This window comes from Lonchura striata, chromosome 10 (genome assembly GCF_046129695.1).
Source record: "Lonchura striata isolate bLonStr1 chromosome 10, bLonStr1.mat, whole genome shotgun sequence".
In the NCBI taxonomy this organism is placed as follows: Eukaryota; Metazoa; Chordata; class Aves; order Passeriformes; family Estrildidae; genus Lonchura; species Lonchura striata.
The window spans coordinates 18943945-18959902 of NC_134612.1; the positions used below are offsets into that span (position 1 = coordinate 18943945).

General features: G+C 40.4%; 1 protein-coding gene across 1 annotated transcript; it reads right to left on the reverse strand.

The window, feature by feature from the left end:
• Positions 1 to 527: 527 nt before the first annotated feature.
• Positions 528 to 12664, reverse strand: RFC4 (replication factor C subunit 4). The gene is made up of 10 exons (XM_021543764.3): positions 12452 to 12664; positions 11809 to 11887; positions 7405 to 7484; positions 6121 to 6240; positions 5120 to 5263; positions 4705 to 4825; positions 4135 to 4260; positions 2505 to 2585; positions 1478 to 1594; positions 528 to 736 (listed from the first exon to the last, which is right to left on the reverse strand). The coding sequence occupies exons 1-10, from the start codon at positions 12574 to 12576 to the stop codon at positions 641 to 643; spliced, it is 1089 nt and encodes a 362-aa protein (XP_021399439.1). The 5' UTR covers positions 12577 to 12664; the 3' UTR covers positions 528 to 640.
• Between the last annotated feature and the right edge of the window lie 3294 nt (positions 12665 to 15958).

Sequence of the window (15958 nt, forward strand, 5' to 3'; positions counted from 1 at the left end):
TAATTGGTTCTGGCTTGATGAAAAAGCGCTGCACTGCATAATTTATGCTTAATAGCTATCCAAGTTCTTTTTTCCCCAAGCCATTCAGGAAGGAGGGACAGGTGGTCAAAGCAGCATCTCTGAAAGGGTATGTGCCAAAGATGCTTATCCAGGTCACAGCTTTAAAATTGCTTGTAAGCAAGAATAGTGAGGTGACAGGAAATGGAATAAGTTGGAATATGTTTACTAGTAAAGTGATTTTTGTTATGTTTAACCCTAAAGGATCAGATACAGGCTTGTGGAGGTGTGGGCTGTGTTCAGCCTGAAGCTGTGGTCTGTAGGGATGTGATGGTTTTGCCCAGTCTGTTCCAAGCCAATATAGGCTACAATGACTAACTTCTGTCTCTGCTTGCAGCTGATGAAGACTTCAGTATGGATATGCTCACTTCTGATAATTTGTTTCCACGTGTAAGTGCACAGCAATGAACTGTGCAGTAGGAGCATTACAGACCCCTGTGCTCTAAATATTCAGCCTCAGGCTTTCCAACTGCAGTACAGTTCCTTTATTGCAAAAAAAATAATAAAAAATCCAGTACAAAAGTACACAGGTCCCTGCTCTGAGAGCCCCAGCCACCCCTGAAACAAAGGGCTGCTGGAGGAGTCAGATGTTCTGTGTGAGCTGCTGCATCACAAGGGCACAGAGACTCATCAGCTGCAAGAATTCATCAGCACCATCTGCCAGGCACTTGTCCACTTCCTGCAGAGGAACAGAGAAGGGAAAAATCCAAGAATGGCAATGCTCAAGGCAGCTGTGTCTTGGGGTACAGTGGAGAACAAGAAGTTTTCCAGCTGTTTTCTTAATCAGCAGAGATTTCTCCAGGAGCCACATCACACCCCGCTCCAACTGGGCTGGGAACCATGAGCTCTCCAGCCCCATCTCATCCCCTAGAGGAGTTCACCACATGAAAGCTCCATACACAAAGGGGTGTGGCACTGGCCCTGCAAGCCCCTGCCAGGAGCATCACTGCAGGGCATCCACACCACCTGCCTGGCTGCAGTGACTTTAGTAAAACCTCCACCACAGCTGGCTTTCCTTCTTCATCAAAAATGGAGCAACTTAATGAATCTTCCCTTTTTTGGAAAGGCATTTTTATTCACCAGAACAAAAACTTGCATTTTGCAGCTCCTAGGGTTTTTTTAAATGCTGATCTTTTATCATCTTAATTTTTCCTTCAACATTATATTAGAAAAACACCTAGACAACCAAACCCACAAACCTCTTCATCGAATCCACTAGAACAACATAATATGGATAATAATTCACTTAACTAGATTTCAATTCCTTCTCATGAAATTTCTCACAACAGAAGCTTACATTCTACCAAGAAACATTCAAAACAAAAAAGTCACCATGTACTTCTTGTGAGAGACTGTGCAAACAAAAATCAATCTGTAGAGATTAATGTGTTTTGGTTTCTTTAACTCAAGCTAGACTTACTGCAAGTTTCTCAACGATGGCAGATTTCTGCTTATCGCTGTAATCTTCACTCTCCACAACGGTGTCATGCAGCTGGTTTACAAGCTGAGCAACAGCAAACCCCTCATTGATGAGATTCTGCACAGGGAGAGAGGAAAATGGAAGTAATTCAGCAGCAGAAACACAACAAACTGGAAAGATAATCTTGAAAAAGTCTGTGTGAACTGAGAGACTGCACTGCAATTTAGTATAGAACTTGTACATTGTAGAGGACAATTCAGTAGCCTGTGCACAGCCCTGCCCTGCACCCAGCCCAGCAGTGACCCAGCGTGAGCACCTCGGGCAGGCTGCACGAGCAAGGCAGACACAGAGCAGTAGTTCTGGCCAAATGTTCTTCCAGCTTCTGACAATTTACATCTGGGAAATTTTATGAGACATTTAAAACATTTAACAACCTCCACTGAACCTATCCAATCCTATTCTGAAATTAGGAGGGTTTGGCACCCACAGCATCAGATAGCAGTTTCACAGCCTTCACATTTTAAAGGGCCACCTACTTAGGATTTATTGTCTTCATCTGGTCATTGCTAGTCTCAGGATTGAGAGATCTGTAAGACCAAACCTTTTTTAATAAAGTAAAACTCATGGCAACTAAAGACAGCTTACCAAAAAATAAGTAGTGCCCATTTACAAAAATGTCATGTTTTGAGAACAATGTTCAGTGAAGCCATTTATATAGAGACAAGTTTATGAAAATAGAAACATCATTGGGGTAATCTTATTTTTCTGTTCAGCTGAACAGATCTACTTGCCATCAGTTTAACTCAGGAGTAAGCCAGAGTCACATTGATAGGGAAATTTATTTTCAACTTTGACAGCTCTTCCTCAGAAGGGAAAGATTGGGAGTCCTGACTGGTGAAAGACACTTCTCAAATGTGCATCCAAACTGCCTGAGGCCAAATGTTCCCCAGCTGTAGCCTGGGAACCAAGGATTCACAGGGCCTCGGCTGAGGGAAATACCCAGGTTAAGCACTAAGAGAACCTCTACCTTTGCCAGTGTTTCCAGTTTCTCAAAGGAACCACTTTGGCAGCCCAATAGCAGTTCATCAATTGTTTCTTTAGGGATGACCTGTAACAAGAAGTGACATTTCTTAAACATAAAATCGGTGTTGATGCTTACAGAAACAAATTGTTCATGGCAGAGGCCATTTCAGGATTTCATTCCTCTATACACCCATCCACTTCTAGCAAGTATATGAGACAGACGAAATGAATTTTTAAAGTGAGAACTAGGCTGTGGTATTTGTCCTATACTGCTGATATTAAAAGAAAAACCATATCATGACAATAGATTGTCAAAGTCACCTTCCTAAATCCAACTGCTTATTCAGGACACTGACTAAGAGGAGGACATTCTTCAACAGTTAGATCAGCCAGTGCTTTCTGTACCATTCTACACCTGAACAACACAACAAATAGATTTTATTTCCAGGGACAAAACAACAGCATCCAAAAAATGCACAATGCAACAAGATCAGACAATAAATCAGAAGGAAATAAGTTGACAGATGCCATTATGTCACTCTGTGCAGAGAAGAGCTGCCCCTTTCCCCCTTCACTCATTGTCATTCCTGTCAGCTGAGTGCCTGGACAATGTGGTTTCAAAGCTTCTTTATGAAGCTTTTGTACTAAGGTCACTCCGGGGTCACTGAAGTTGTGAATGACCAAGAACTTCAGGTTTTTATGAACATGTAAAGTTGGGTTCCCTTGCTTTAGACAAGCATTTTTTATTCAATAATGGAATGTCATGCTTCTCTTTCTAATTACAGTCAATTTCTGCCAGGTTTCAGATGTCCAGTATCTATTCAGATACTATCTGGTTTACAGATACACAAAACTGAACAAAAATTTTCACTGTGGAAATTGCTTAAAATTGTTCCGTAAAACTCTGCACAGAAACAATTGCCTCTGGTTTCATCAAAGTGAGAACCTCCCAATTCCTGCAATGAGCTACAATGGCAGTACCTTCATGGGAAGTGTGTCCATCATTTTTTTTTCAGCTCTTCAGTTCATAACCTCACTTTTCCTTTTTCTGAGGTGTTTTGTTGCTATAGGAACACCTTCACACAAATTTTATTAAATGCATTTTTTCTCAGGTTTCTCCTGTGCCTTTCAGTATTACTCGTGTCATTCTAGAACAAACCAGTACTGTTTCATTAAAAAACAGGATCCACACAGATCCTTGTCACTGTCACTGTGAACGTTAAGCTGGAAATGAGCTGCTACTGAAAGTAATTTTCCTGTGGTGCTTCCAAACCAATATTGTAATGACCTATACTTATATACACACATAGAGAAAAGCACAAAAAAATGTTCTCATCTAATCTCCCACAAAAACCCTCCATGGTTTGCATTTATGGGCAGATTATTTCAACTGCAGTTTGAATTATAAGACTACTTTACAGTTTTCCATGATGTACAGAAGTTGCTAGAAACCTGCTATGTACTAAGTGTACAGAATCAGGCAGTCTTTAAAATTCTGGTAGATATAGGGCATCATTACCATGCTGCAATACTAGAGAGTATAAAACTATTCTCCACCGAACTTTGAGCTATGGTAGAGGTAGGAAAAATGCTTTATAGAGTAATTCCAGAAGAAACCGTAAGGCACAGCTTACCCCAGCAATTTCAGTGATTATCTTCTCTGTGATTTCCTTCCCACCCATTAGGCGAGTGGCACTTTGAAGAAAAGTAATTGCTTTTCTTAAGTCTCCTTCTGACACTTTCACCAGGTATGATATTGCCTGAAAAATAATGTCAAAAAATGCTAAGTTAAATGTACACTGTTAATTAAAATCTAATGCACTTTTTCAGCAGCTACTTTAAAACACCATGTAGTGCATAAAGCAGATTGTCTGAGCCAAGCACAATACACAAGTTACAAAACAACCTCTCTACTAACACAAATGTGTGCTGGCAGTTTGAGAAAGAAGCCCAGTTTAATGCCAGTACACTCAGCAGAGAACAAAAAGCCCTACAGTTTGGCTTCAGTTTTATCTGGTGGACATTTCTCTGGTTTTAGGACAACTTAAAATTCATCTCATCTATGGAAGGAGAATAAATGAGTTTATGTATTTTATTTCATACAACTGAGCAGCCTGGAAAAGTATGCTGACTTAGCCTCGTTCGCTGCCATGCAATTATGCAGTGGATTAAGCAGTAAAATTACATGGCAACCACAGAGTTACCTCATTACTGATTTTCACATGTTCCTTCTCAGAAACATCCAGCAGCCTCTGCTGTTGGATACTGTCAGACAAAGGCTTGAAGCGGAATTTGGAGCATCGAGACGTTAAAGGTTCAATTATTCTGAAAGAAAGGAAGGACGGGGTAAAGAATGCATGCTCAAGTTCTCACAGACAAAGCTAACAAAGGCAGAAAAGGTTTAAAATAATCTTTAGGGTTTAAATAACCCTAAAACTGCAACATTGTAAAAATTAAAGATGAAATCTAAGTATTGTTTTAGGCTTGCATGCATATACTGACATCTCTATTAACTGAAAACTATGAAAATTAGATACCAACTTTTAAGCAGGGGAAAAACTAAAAAGAGACTACAGAGCAAGACAGCAAATCCAAATAAGCAACAAACTCCAGGTGTACCTGCTGATGTAGTTACAAATAAGACAGAACCGTGTTGTTTTAGACTCTTTTTCCATTGTGCGTCTTAAGGCTGCCTGGGCTGCTGAAGTCATAGAGTCTGCTTCATCCAGGATCACAATTTTAAAGGGAGGACACATTTTACCACTGAAAAATTAGAAATCTGTTATTCAGCAGACAGGAAATGCACAGACCAAGGGAAAAAAAAATGTACACAGAGAAATCACTGCAAACAGCAAGTAATATTTTACTTTAGCATTTACCCTTTAGAAAAATAAAACAGATTTAGAGGTTCAATCTTTTAAAAATTGTTTTTAGATTAAAGACTAATATTTGTAATAAAGGCAGCAACTGAGTTGCCATAGAAAGACCAACACTTTAATACAGCAGAAGTCCTCTAAAAATACATACTCTTGCTGTAATCTGCTTCTTTTAACACCTCATGTAGGTCTTCTTTTTACAGGCTTCCTGATTCCCTAAACTCCTAAGAATACTCAACAGACTGATTCCAGTACACAATACTGTACTGGAATCAGTCAGGCTGTCTTGGCATGCATTTCTTCCTGCTGCTTTCCACAGCCCATACACAAGGCTTGACCTGCACTGAGCTTCCCATCACCTAACACCAGAATACTTTTAGAAACCAACACCCATATTGAAGAAATTCCTGCAGATTAGAAGAATTAGGGAAGAAACTTCTGGCACAATTTACCCAAATAAACTTTTCTATGGTAGTCAGACAACATCTGCAAAGGCAACAACATGTGCCCAAATCCAGAAGTCTTGACCTTGTGGAGTTTTTGCTGTCTGCCTCCAATGCTAACAGCAACAGTAAAAATCCTCATGAGTATTCAAACCCTCAATGTGAAATTCCATGAAGTAAAAGCTCAGCCACAGCACTGTGTTTTGCCAACTTCTGGGCAGTGCTGACCCATCATTTATATTAGAAACAAAAACAACCACATGCTTTGTCCTAAGCAGGAGGGGTTTGATCCAGCACTTACTCTGAACGGCTTCCAGACGCCGTAAGCTGAGCAAAAGCCTTCACTTTTTCCCGAATCACTTGTATCCCACGCTCATCAGAAGCGTTTAACTCAAGGACTCTCTGCCGGAATAAATCAGGCCTGCAAAATTTTTATTACAACACGTTAGCTGCTAACCCTTGTAATGATATGTTAGAAAATATAACAACAACCCTTCTGGCTGTTTTGAATGGCAGGGAATATTTTTATCAGCATTACTAAATAACATTGTTAAAAGCCACTTAAGATGAGCTCATAAAATGTTAAGTATGAATTTCCATTAGATACTTTTAGAATCTCCTCCAGGGCTACAGAAAACAATGAAGTGTAAAATTATATCAGTTAAACAGGAAAAAAAAAAAGTAGGGAGTTGGCTTCATATGTTCAGAGCACTGTATTATAAGCCTTTTTACTTACAGCCCATGAGCAATGTGAAATAACAAGTAAAATGCCACAATACAGTCACTAGCAGCACTACCAGAATGAAATATCCAGAAAGTATAAGACATGCAGTATTCACCTGCAGTACTATCTATACTCCATTTTAAAAAACAAACCAACAATACACTGGACTTTAAATCCTGGGAGTTAAAGTGGACTCACAATGTGGAGTTGTCTTCCTCCTACTAAAGTAGAAGTGGTTCTCTCCGAAAAAACAGTGAGTCAAAGATTAAAGATGACAAATAGGATGGGGGAGGTATTAAATTCAACATTACATTTGACCTTAACATCAAACTACCTTCTTATCCATCTTTTGCTTATAGATCACTGAATTTACTACTCAAAAACTCCCAAGTGTTACAAGTGAGTTAATGTATACATGCTGAATTTTAGTCTAAGTCCCAATACTACTTTCCAGACACAATTCAATGATGCATAACAGAGAGATTAAAAGTCAGACGTTTTATGAAGCACTTTGAGATCTATGTGTAGCTAACAACTTACTAAATAAACCATAAAAATTGGAATTCCTTTACAAAGTTCAGTAATTTATATGCAAACCATATTCTTTCCATCTTTCCATTCTTTCTTTGTTGGGTGGGTTACATGGCTGCCAGTCTATAGCATACTGGTAACAGGAATTGGTGACTTGTGACAGGACAAATGAGGAAGAAATCTTAGGTTAGAGCTGAATTAGAACATGAAGTTATTCCTGAAAAAGTGCTGGGAACTACCTAAGAGCAGACTATGACCAGAGGCATTTCATGACATGACTAGGAGACATGTGACATTTGATTACACTCAAGCAATTTGATTCCAGCTTACCCAAACAGTTCTCTAGCAGCTGCTAAAATAGTGGAAGTCTTTCCAGTTCCAGGTGGGCCATAGAACAACAGATTTGGAAGCTGAAACAGCAAGGTATCATTTGTAAGAAAAGGAAATTTAAAAAATCCACTAACAGGAAAACCTACTGACAATCTGAGCACCTAATAGAACAAAAACTATCTATTCCTCATAGCAAATAATGGCAAGTCTTTCTCTTCTGGTCTCTAAAGAAGGACAAACAGCTGTTGTTTATAGCACAGCATGAACAAGTGTTATTTAGTGGCACCATCCCATGTTCTATTCAAACTGATATTCCAATCTCTATTTATTTTTATATATACACTCCAGGGCATGTCTGAGATCACTAAAGCCTACAGAGCCCGCTGCTCTGATTGCAGTGACACCCAAATTTATCCAAGAGCAGCTTTAAACAGCCTGGGTGATACCAGCAGTGCAGTTGAAACCATCCTTTGTTTGCTCAGCTCCCCCGCCTGCCTTGTCTGGCCATGCTGAGGATTCTGTGCTGCCACCAGCTGCACTGCAATGAGCAAGGACACAGCCCCACAGCGGCCATGGGGACAGTGCCACCAACCCACTGCACTGCACAGCCCTGGCAAACTCCTGCACCCATCCAAGGAGTTCTCAAAGGTGACCACCGGCATTTCTTAAGGAAATTAGGTCAATTGATCTTTAAAATAATTTAATTAGTGACCTCAACATCAAAAATACAGCTGCATTAAGGAGATATGCTGACACAGGAAGATCACAGCAGCACAACAAAGACTGCAGCAATAATTTTAGGATGACATTTAGCAGCACAAAGCAAAAAAAAAAATCTCTCAATTTGAAAACATAACTAAGTATTTGCTAAATATCTAAAATTCATTAGATGGAATGAAACATAAGCTGGTTTTGTTTTGTCTGTCAGAGGAGCAGTATAAGTCTGTGTAACATGGTGGTCCGAATTATGCACTTTTAATGCAGATGTAAATTATTAATACTACAACACACAGTTCAAGTCATCCTTAGACAAGGATGATGAACCCAAACTGAGAAACGTAATTAAACAAGTTAAAGGCCTATCTTATGAAAAGTGATGCTTTGAAGAATTTGGTTTAGTTAGATCAGCAAAACAAAAGCTGAGAGGGAATATGACTGATCTTCATAAATATACCTGAGCAACACAAAGAACAAAGCTGGCATAAACAAAATTTGTACAAGCCATGACTGAATTTTGGCTAAAATCAAGCTTTCCAGCTAACATAGAAGTGATAGTTTTCTATATTACTATTTCAAGCAATCAATTTCATAAATTATCACTTTAAAACTACTGTCTTTGACAATAGGGGATGTTCCACTTCTACATTTTTAAAACAAGAATCCAAAAGTTCCCTCCAACCAATAGCAAAAAGACAAACCTCTCAGTCTGACTTGATTTATAGCTCTTAATAAGCATTCTATTTTTAAAGAGTCAACTAAAATTAGATTAGAGAATTCTATGCTGAATATAGCATGTAAGACAGACAGAACGGGAACAGCAAAACCAAAACCATTCAAAGAACAGAGAAAAATGTAGGAGTACATAATCAGAAAATGAAAGAGAGACAATAATTTTGGTAACAAACATCCCATTTTAACAACTAAGACAAAACACAGTGCACAGACTCAACTGTGTATGTACCCTAAAAGTAGAGGTAGAAGAATTTAAATTTTTAATCAATTTCTAGTAAATAAATGAATTTCAATTTCGCCTGCTCTTTCTGCCAATCAATTGTTGCTTGTTTGCCTAATTACTAATAAGCAAACAGCATCCCCTACTAACAAACACTTTTTCAAGTTTAGACACCACAGTAGTATTATTCTCCCCTTTTGTGACAGCCAGAGAGATGGAAAGTGTACTGAATGACAGCTGAAAATTCACCAGTCTCTGTGCTAGGTTGGCACATTGCAAGGGTTGATGTTTGTGAGGAGATTCATAATTTCATGCCTCTGGGCTAATTCACACACTACTGTCCTCAAAAAAGCATAAGCAGGTAAAAGGTCCTAATTCCACTACACAATAACTTTATCACTGTTTCTGTTTCAATCTCATTTATGCTGGTTTCTCACTGAAGTATTTACACCACTTTTCACCAAGCACAACCTAAACCTTTATGTAACTGTGGCAGTATTTTTAAATAAACTGCAACCTGATCTGGTTATCAATTTTTCCATGCTTGCCAGGAGTAAGCAGGATACCTGCAGGCATCACTCTGCTCATGGGAAAGCTACCTAAATATAGTGCAAATCTCAGATGCTTTTTCAGAAGTTTCAATACAAGTGAAGATGTAAATTGCAATGATAATCCTGCACTCTCTTTTCAGTTATTAAGATATCATGAAGCAAACAAAAACTAAAGAATACCATGACCATTTTCAGTTTCTTTGCCAAAAAACAACAAATCAACACTCCTGGCAGACAGAATCAATTTCTTCAGTTCAAACTGAAGGACTCTGCTATCCCCAGTTTATAACAGGATGATGTGTGCTCTTACAGATGGAGGTATATTGGTTATAGAGAGTTACAAGTCACGTATTAGTTATAGGGAGTTACAAGTCCTGCTCCATTTAGCACCTCCCAAATCAAGGCCCACAAATACAGGCAATTGACAGAGGACTGACACTGCATTTCCGCCACTGTGGTTTATAAAGCACATTAGTCAAACCTACAGCATTGTCACAGCTGTTTCTTTGATCTCACCAGATCACCAGACTCAGTAAGAACCTCTGCAGAAATGTGTAGTTACTGAAGTAAGTACTAGCCACCTCAGAGTTCAATTATACTTTTGCCTGTTTGACAGAATGAGTCCTTTCAAGAAACTAATAAATTGTCTATTTTTATTAGTTTCAAATATTACTGTTAAATATTTTAAAGTATTTGGATGGTTTTGTTCTCAAATGCCTTGCTGAGTTTGGGTAGCTATGGCAAAATACAGAGCCTCTAACCATAAGGAGGAATTATAATTTGTCTTTTCAACTCAGGAGGCCAAAAGTCAACACAAGTGCACTAGGCTCAGAATCCAAGAAACACTGCTGATCCACAAGCTGTAGGGTTTTAAATAACGTTGCTCAAAATAGAACTTCCCAACCCATCACCTAAGCAAAGTTACACAACTGATATGTCCAGACAGAATAGGTGGCAGCAGCTCATTTCTCCATTGCTGTTAACAGTTCCTTCCTAATTACCTCAACTCTATAAATACTGTAATCCAGCAGCATTGCTGTTGAAACACAGTTTTCTGGGGTACATTACCTGACAAGGTCACATTACGAGAGCATTCTCAAAGCAAACTGAATGTGAGGAAGGAGCTAAAGAAAGAAGCACGAATCTTTTGCAGTTGTGCTGTACCAATTTAATTTTGGCTTCACACACTCAGACAAAGAAGGTATCGTTGTTTTGCAAGCTTTGATTAAATTATTATTTTCAGATATAAACAGACTCGTATCACTGCAGAGCAAACCAAAACTGTAGCCCATGAAAACAGAAAGCTTTTTAAGACTAGTATGATTGTCCTGGGTGTGGAGGAAAAGAAGTCTCAATATGTACAAAAGAAGGAATTGATCAGATTTGGAAAAAAGCAGAGCCAACTTTTGGCTAGGTAATTTATTTCTCCCTTCAGCTCCTTCACCTCCACATCAGCTGCTTTGGAAGAAATAACCATCAAACATACCAAAGTACATACATTTTTATCCAAAAGCAAATGCAAGACTAAACAAATGTAACTACAAATGCCCCGCTCATCTACTCTCTTAGGACACACAAGCCAACACTACAACTGCCATATTTACCTTTTTAAAGCCAAAGAGACTTACTTGGAAACTTTAACCCAAAAAGTTTGGGAATCACTATCCAAGCAGTAGATCTGGCACTTATAAATTAAATTTCTCTCATCAACCAAAATTTTTAGTGTTCAGCAGCTTCACAGAAGCACTGACAGTACACTAGAAATGTTTAGGAATAACTGGCAATTCAGACTTGTCTATGAAAGAAAAGCTTTCTCCTCTTGTCTTAAACATGAATGTCACAAGTACTAGTGGAGTAGCAGGTATGGAGACAACAAAAGCTTTTCCAGGTTTAAGCTATTAACAAGAAATTTACTATTCAAGCATTTCTAGAAAAATTCCAAACTGCGTCGTGGAACTTACAATTCTACAGTGTTCAGAGGACTGGGGATATAAGAAGCTTTACACATATATCACAACAGGATACAACACAGGATATATCATGAGGAAGTCACTTAGTCTGTTCATGAAGTACTGCTGTAAAAATGATCATTGCTGAGTTGGAAAAGAGAAATTTTTGTTACCACTGACTCAAGTGTCTGTCTAAAAATGCTGATTAGGGAGATGTTGTCATTACACTCACATCAGCACCTTCCAGGGACTTCTTCAGCACAGCTACAACTTCATCCTGGAAGGCAACTTCATCCACATTTTTGGGACGACTAAAGAAAAAGGCATTAAATAAAATTTATTAGCTGACAGAGTTTCATAGGAAAGCTGAAATTGAGAAAAAACAACATTTCACCTTCTGATGTATCAGGTACTGAAGGATTACAGTGAATTTTGTAGTTGAAATCAAAATCACCACAAGAAGTCTAATGCCTCTGATCTCTTACTGAAGTGATCTAATTTCTCAAGAAGCTTTTTCTGTTATAAACACCTGTCTGAGATGTTTTTACAAGCAGAACTGCAGTATTTTACCACTTTGTGATAAAGGCTTCTCAAAAAACCAAAGCATTAAATACATTCATGCACCAAAACACACCGATGAAACAGCACGGTTTGACATGGCCAAGATTTTCTGCTCAGTACCAGACACAAAGGGCACTTACAGCACCTTCCATTCCTGGAGCTCCCCCATGACAGGGAAAGTTAAGCTGTTCTCCCTGGTGGGGCCACCTACACCTGCGACCCCCTTTTGCTATGCACCAACTACTCTCTGCACCCTCCAGAGCCAACCTCCCCCCTCATGGCCAGCGCTCCCACTGCGCCAGAGCATCCCTTACTATTTCTCCACCCAGGGGATGGGTTTGGCCCTCTTGCCCTCCCCGCTGCTGCCGGCCGCGTTCTTTTCCTTAGCAGCGACGGGTTTGGTGCTGATAGAGGCCGGGCCCTTGAGGAAGGCCTGCATGGCCGTGCCGTGCCGTGCCAGGCCAGGCCAGGCCCCTCACGGCCCCGTCCGCCTCAGGCCCCGCCGGCCCTTCCCGCCAACCCGTCCGCGCACGGGCCGCTTCCGCCCGCCGACAGCCAATCAGAGAGCGCTGCGGCACCGCCGGGGAGGGAGGCGAGCGTGACGTCACGCTTCGCGCGCTCCTGCACCTGAAGGGGCGGGGTGCGGGGGCCGCGCGCGCGGGCGGCGCGAGGAGGGCGCCCCTCAGGGCGGCTCCGCGCCGCCTCACAAATGCGCCTCACCACAAGTGCGCCTCCCCGAGTGTGAAATGACGAACAAAAAAGAGCCTCCCCCACCCCCTCACAAAAGAGCAAGCGCCGCATGAGAGCAAGCGGATGAAGAACCTCTCTGTGCAGGGGGACCTCCTGCGGTCCTGAGGCTAGGGCTTGCTCCCTTCCCTTGATGGCTGAGGTGCCTCTGAGGGCGCTGGAAGCGCCCCCGAGTGAGGTGAAATGAAGCCCAGGAGAGCCCGAGGCTGGCCAGGGCCTGTCCTGGGGCAGATATTTGGGCCTTTATGGCTGTCGGTGCTCAAACCTGTTCCGGCCCTCGCTGCTGCCGTGCGAACAGCTCCCCCAGGTGTGCAGGCTCAGGGCTATTGGTGGTGGAGTGAAGCGAACGTCAATCCTTTGTGTTTTCCCATTATTTCTAGTGACATCCATCACAGCTAAGCCAGGAAAAATGTAAATTCAGGAATGTGATTGATGTGACAGATCTCTTTAAATGACGAGAAAACATCCTGGTAGATGTGGCAGTCGTGATGAACGCCCACATTTCCATGTGCTGGGTGGCTGTAGCTTATCCTTCCAATTACGCACCAGCTTTGTGGTTAAAAATTTGAAGTATTTCTGCTACCAGCAGAATTATATTGTGTGGCTGCAGATGTTCTGCTTTACTGTTTTCCCTTGGCTACTCTGGGCACGAGACACAGAGTGGCCTGGGAAGCTGCAGTAGTGATCCCCCAGAATAGACCCTGTGGATGTGAAAAGAAACTCTTGAAATGGTCTCTATGGCAACAGAAGAACAGCCTTTGGAAAAAGAAATGTAGGAAAAAATGTCGGCTAAAAATACATAAATCTGTCAGTGAGTCAAACCTGTAATTCGTGTCTGGGCAATTTTAAATAAGTTGTTTCCTTTCATCTGGTGTTCTTCTATTGAAGAATGAAATCCAGATTGTAGTCTTAGCAAGAAATGCCCACACATATAATTATTGAAGTTGTTTTGTTCTATATGAAAATGCAATTATTTTTTTTCCTACTATGATTATATTTGGTACTTCCAAGTCATGGTAAAATGATTTCTGAAATCAGTTCCTTTCTGCAATTGTATAAAGCTTTGCTGTCTTTTTGAAGCTTTGTTCTATTTGTTGATCTCTATTCAATCCACTCTCCTTAATGGGGCCACCTCAAATGTACCTTGCATTTTCCATTTTGTCAACTCTGGATGAGCCTGAGATTCAATTCAGCAGTGGAATTCACCTTCTGCCACATTAACTGAACTGCATAACACAACTTTTAGTTTCATTACCTTAAGAAAAGCTTAAAATTCCAGAAAGGAATAGTGAAGCCCAAGCTTCTCTCTTTATCCCTGTTTTTTTTTTTTTTTTCCCTCTCTTTTTCCCTGGTTTTTATTTTTTTTTTCTCTCTCCCTCATATATATAAGGACTGAAAATTATGCTTCCTCCATTCTGTTGAATCGTATTCACTCACCATATTAAGGTCTAACAGATCAAAGTCAGTTACCATGTCCTCTCCTTTGCTTCTGTCTGGCATTTGCCATGGAGAGATTGTTTTTTACACCAGCCTAGTCAGTGCTCCTTGAGCTGACCTAAATGGGGACCCTTTCCAGTTGCTGTGGTTTCACCTCAGCCAGTAACTAAATCCATGCAGTCCTCACATACTTCTGTCCCTCTGATGGGATGAGGAGGAGAATCAGAAAAAAAAGTAAAACTTGTGGGTTGATATAAGAACAGTTTAACAATTGAAACTAAGTAAAATATAATAATAATACTGAAGATAACAAGAAAAATAGTAATAATAATTGTAATGTAAAGGAGAGCCTGAGAAATCAAACTCCAGACAAGTGATTCACACAAAGCTGACCTGTGCTCAGCCCATCCCTGAGCAGTGGATCAGCCCCTCCTGGCCAACTCCCCCTGTTTATACACTGAAAAAATCATTCTGTGGAATGGAATATCCCTTTGGCCAGTTCAGGTCGGCTGTCCCAGCCATGCTCCCTCCCAGTTCTTTGTGCCCCTCCTCACTAGCAGAACATGGGACAATGTAAAGTCATTGGCTTTGGGTAAGCACCGCTTGGCTACAACCAAAACATCCGTTTCCTATCAGCATTATTCTCACACTGAATCCAAAAGCATTGTACCAGCTTCTAAGAAGAAAACCAAACCAATCCCAGCTGAAATCAGGACACCAGTCTTTTGTGAGCAATTTGCAGATGTACAGCAGCAGAATGAGAGTTCAAGAGCTCATCTGACAGAAAACCAATGTGTCAGGGGCTAGTGACAGTAGCAGGGCAGGAGAATTGATTACAGGGAGGACATTTGTCTTTAGAAGTTCCTCTGCCTGCTGCCCTGGAGACCTCCCCATGCCTCCATCAATCTAGACCTCCAGTCAGTTGACATGAAAGCTTCCTAGGAGATCAATTTAGGGGTCTTTATGATGCTGAAAGAGGACAAGTGGCTTCCTTAAAATAAACTACATAGAGTTTATAGAAGTAAGCTGGGCCTAAAAATTACAGAATCACTTCTGTTCAACAGCTTTGTCTGAAATTCAGGCTTTGTTTTAAAAGAGGAAAGAGTTGAAAGAAATGAATGCAATAAAAATAGGCATAGGGATTTTTGTAAAAATGTAACATCAAACATTTATCTCCTAACTCTTAGCATTGGAAGATATCTGCCAGAATTATGCAAGCAACACAGAGCAGACTGGCACTGGAGGTTTTCACTGTCCAAGCTGCATAAACAAGAGAAAGTTCAAAGCAACATGGCAAGAATGTTGAAGGTATCAATGGGTTTCTTTTTTTTCCCCTTTAGATATAGTAACTAGGACAGCATTTGTCTCAGCTCAGCTCAGCTCAGGTAAATGTGGGATATGATCACTGCATAAAAATTCATAGCTAAGGTGAATACTGCAAATAGGAAAATATCCATTCCTTCTCAAGACACAGGAATCAGAGGCCTGAAACGGAACTATCAAGCTTCAGATTTAAAACCAAAAGAAGTAGTTTTTTTCACACAATGCATATTTAAATTGCAAGTCTTGTTACTATCAAACTTTATGGCCATCAAAATTACAAGTTGATTAAAAAATAGCTGGACAGATTCTTGAAG

Excerpts from the sequence above, each read along its gene's own strand:
- RFC4 (XM_021543764.3), bottom strand. The coding sequence starts at position 12,576 with ATGCAGGCCTTCCTCAAGGGCCCGGCCTCTATCAGCACCAAACCCGTC. Across the intron at positions 7,485-11,808 it reads AGTCCCTGGAAGGTGCTGAT|CTTCCAAATCTGTTGTTCTA; the intron begins GTGAGTGTAATG and ends TTGCTGTTTCAG. Across the intron at positions 4,826-5,119 it reads ATTTGTAACTACATCAGCAG|AATAATTGAACCTTTAACGT; the intron begins GTACACCTGGAG and ends CCTTTCTTTCAG.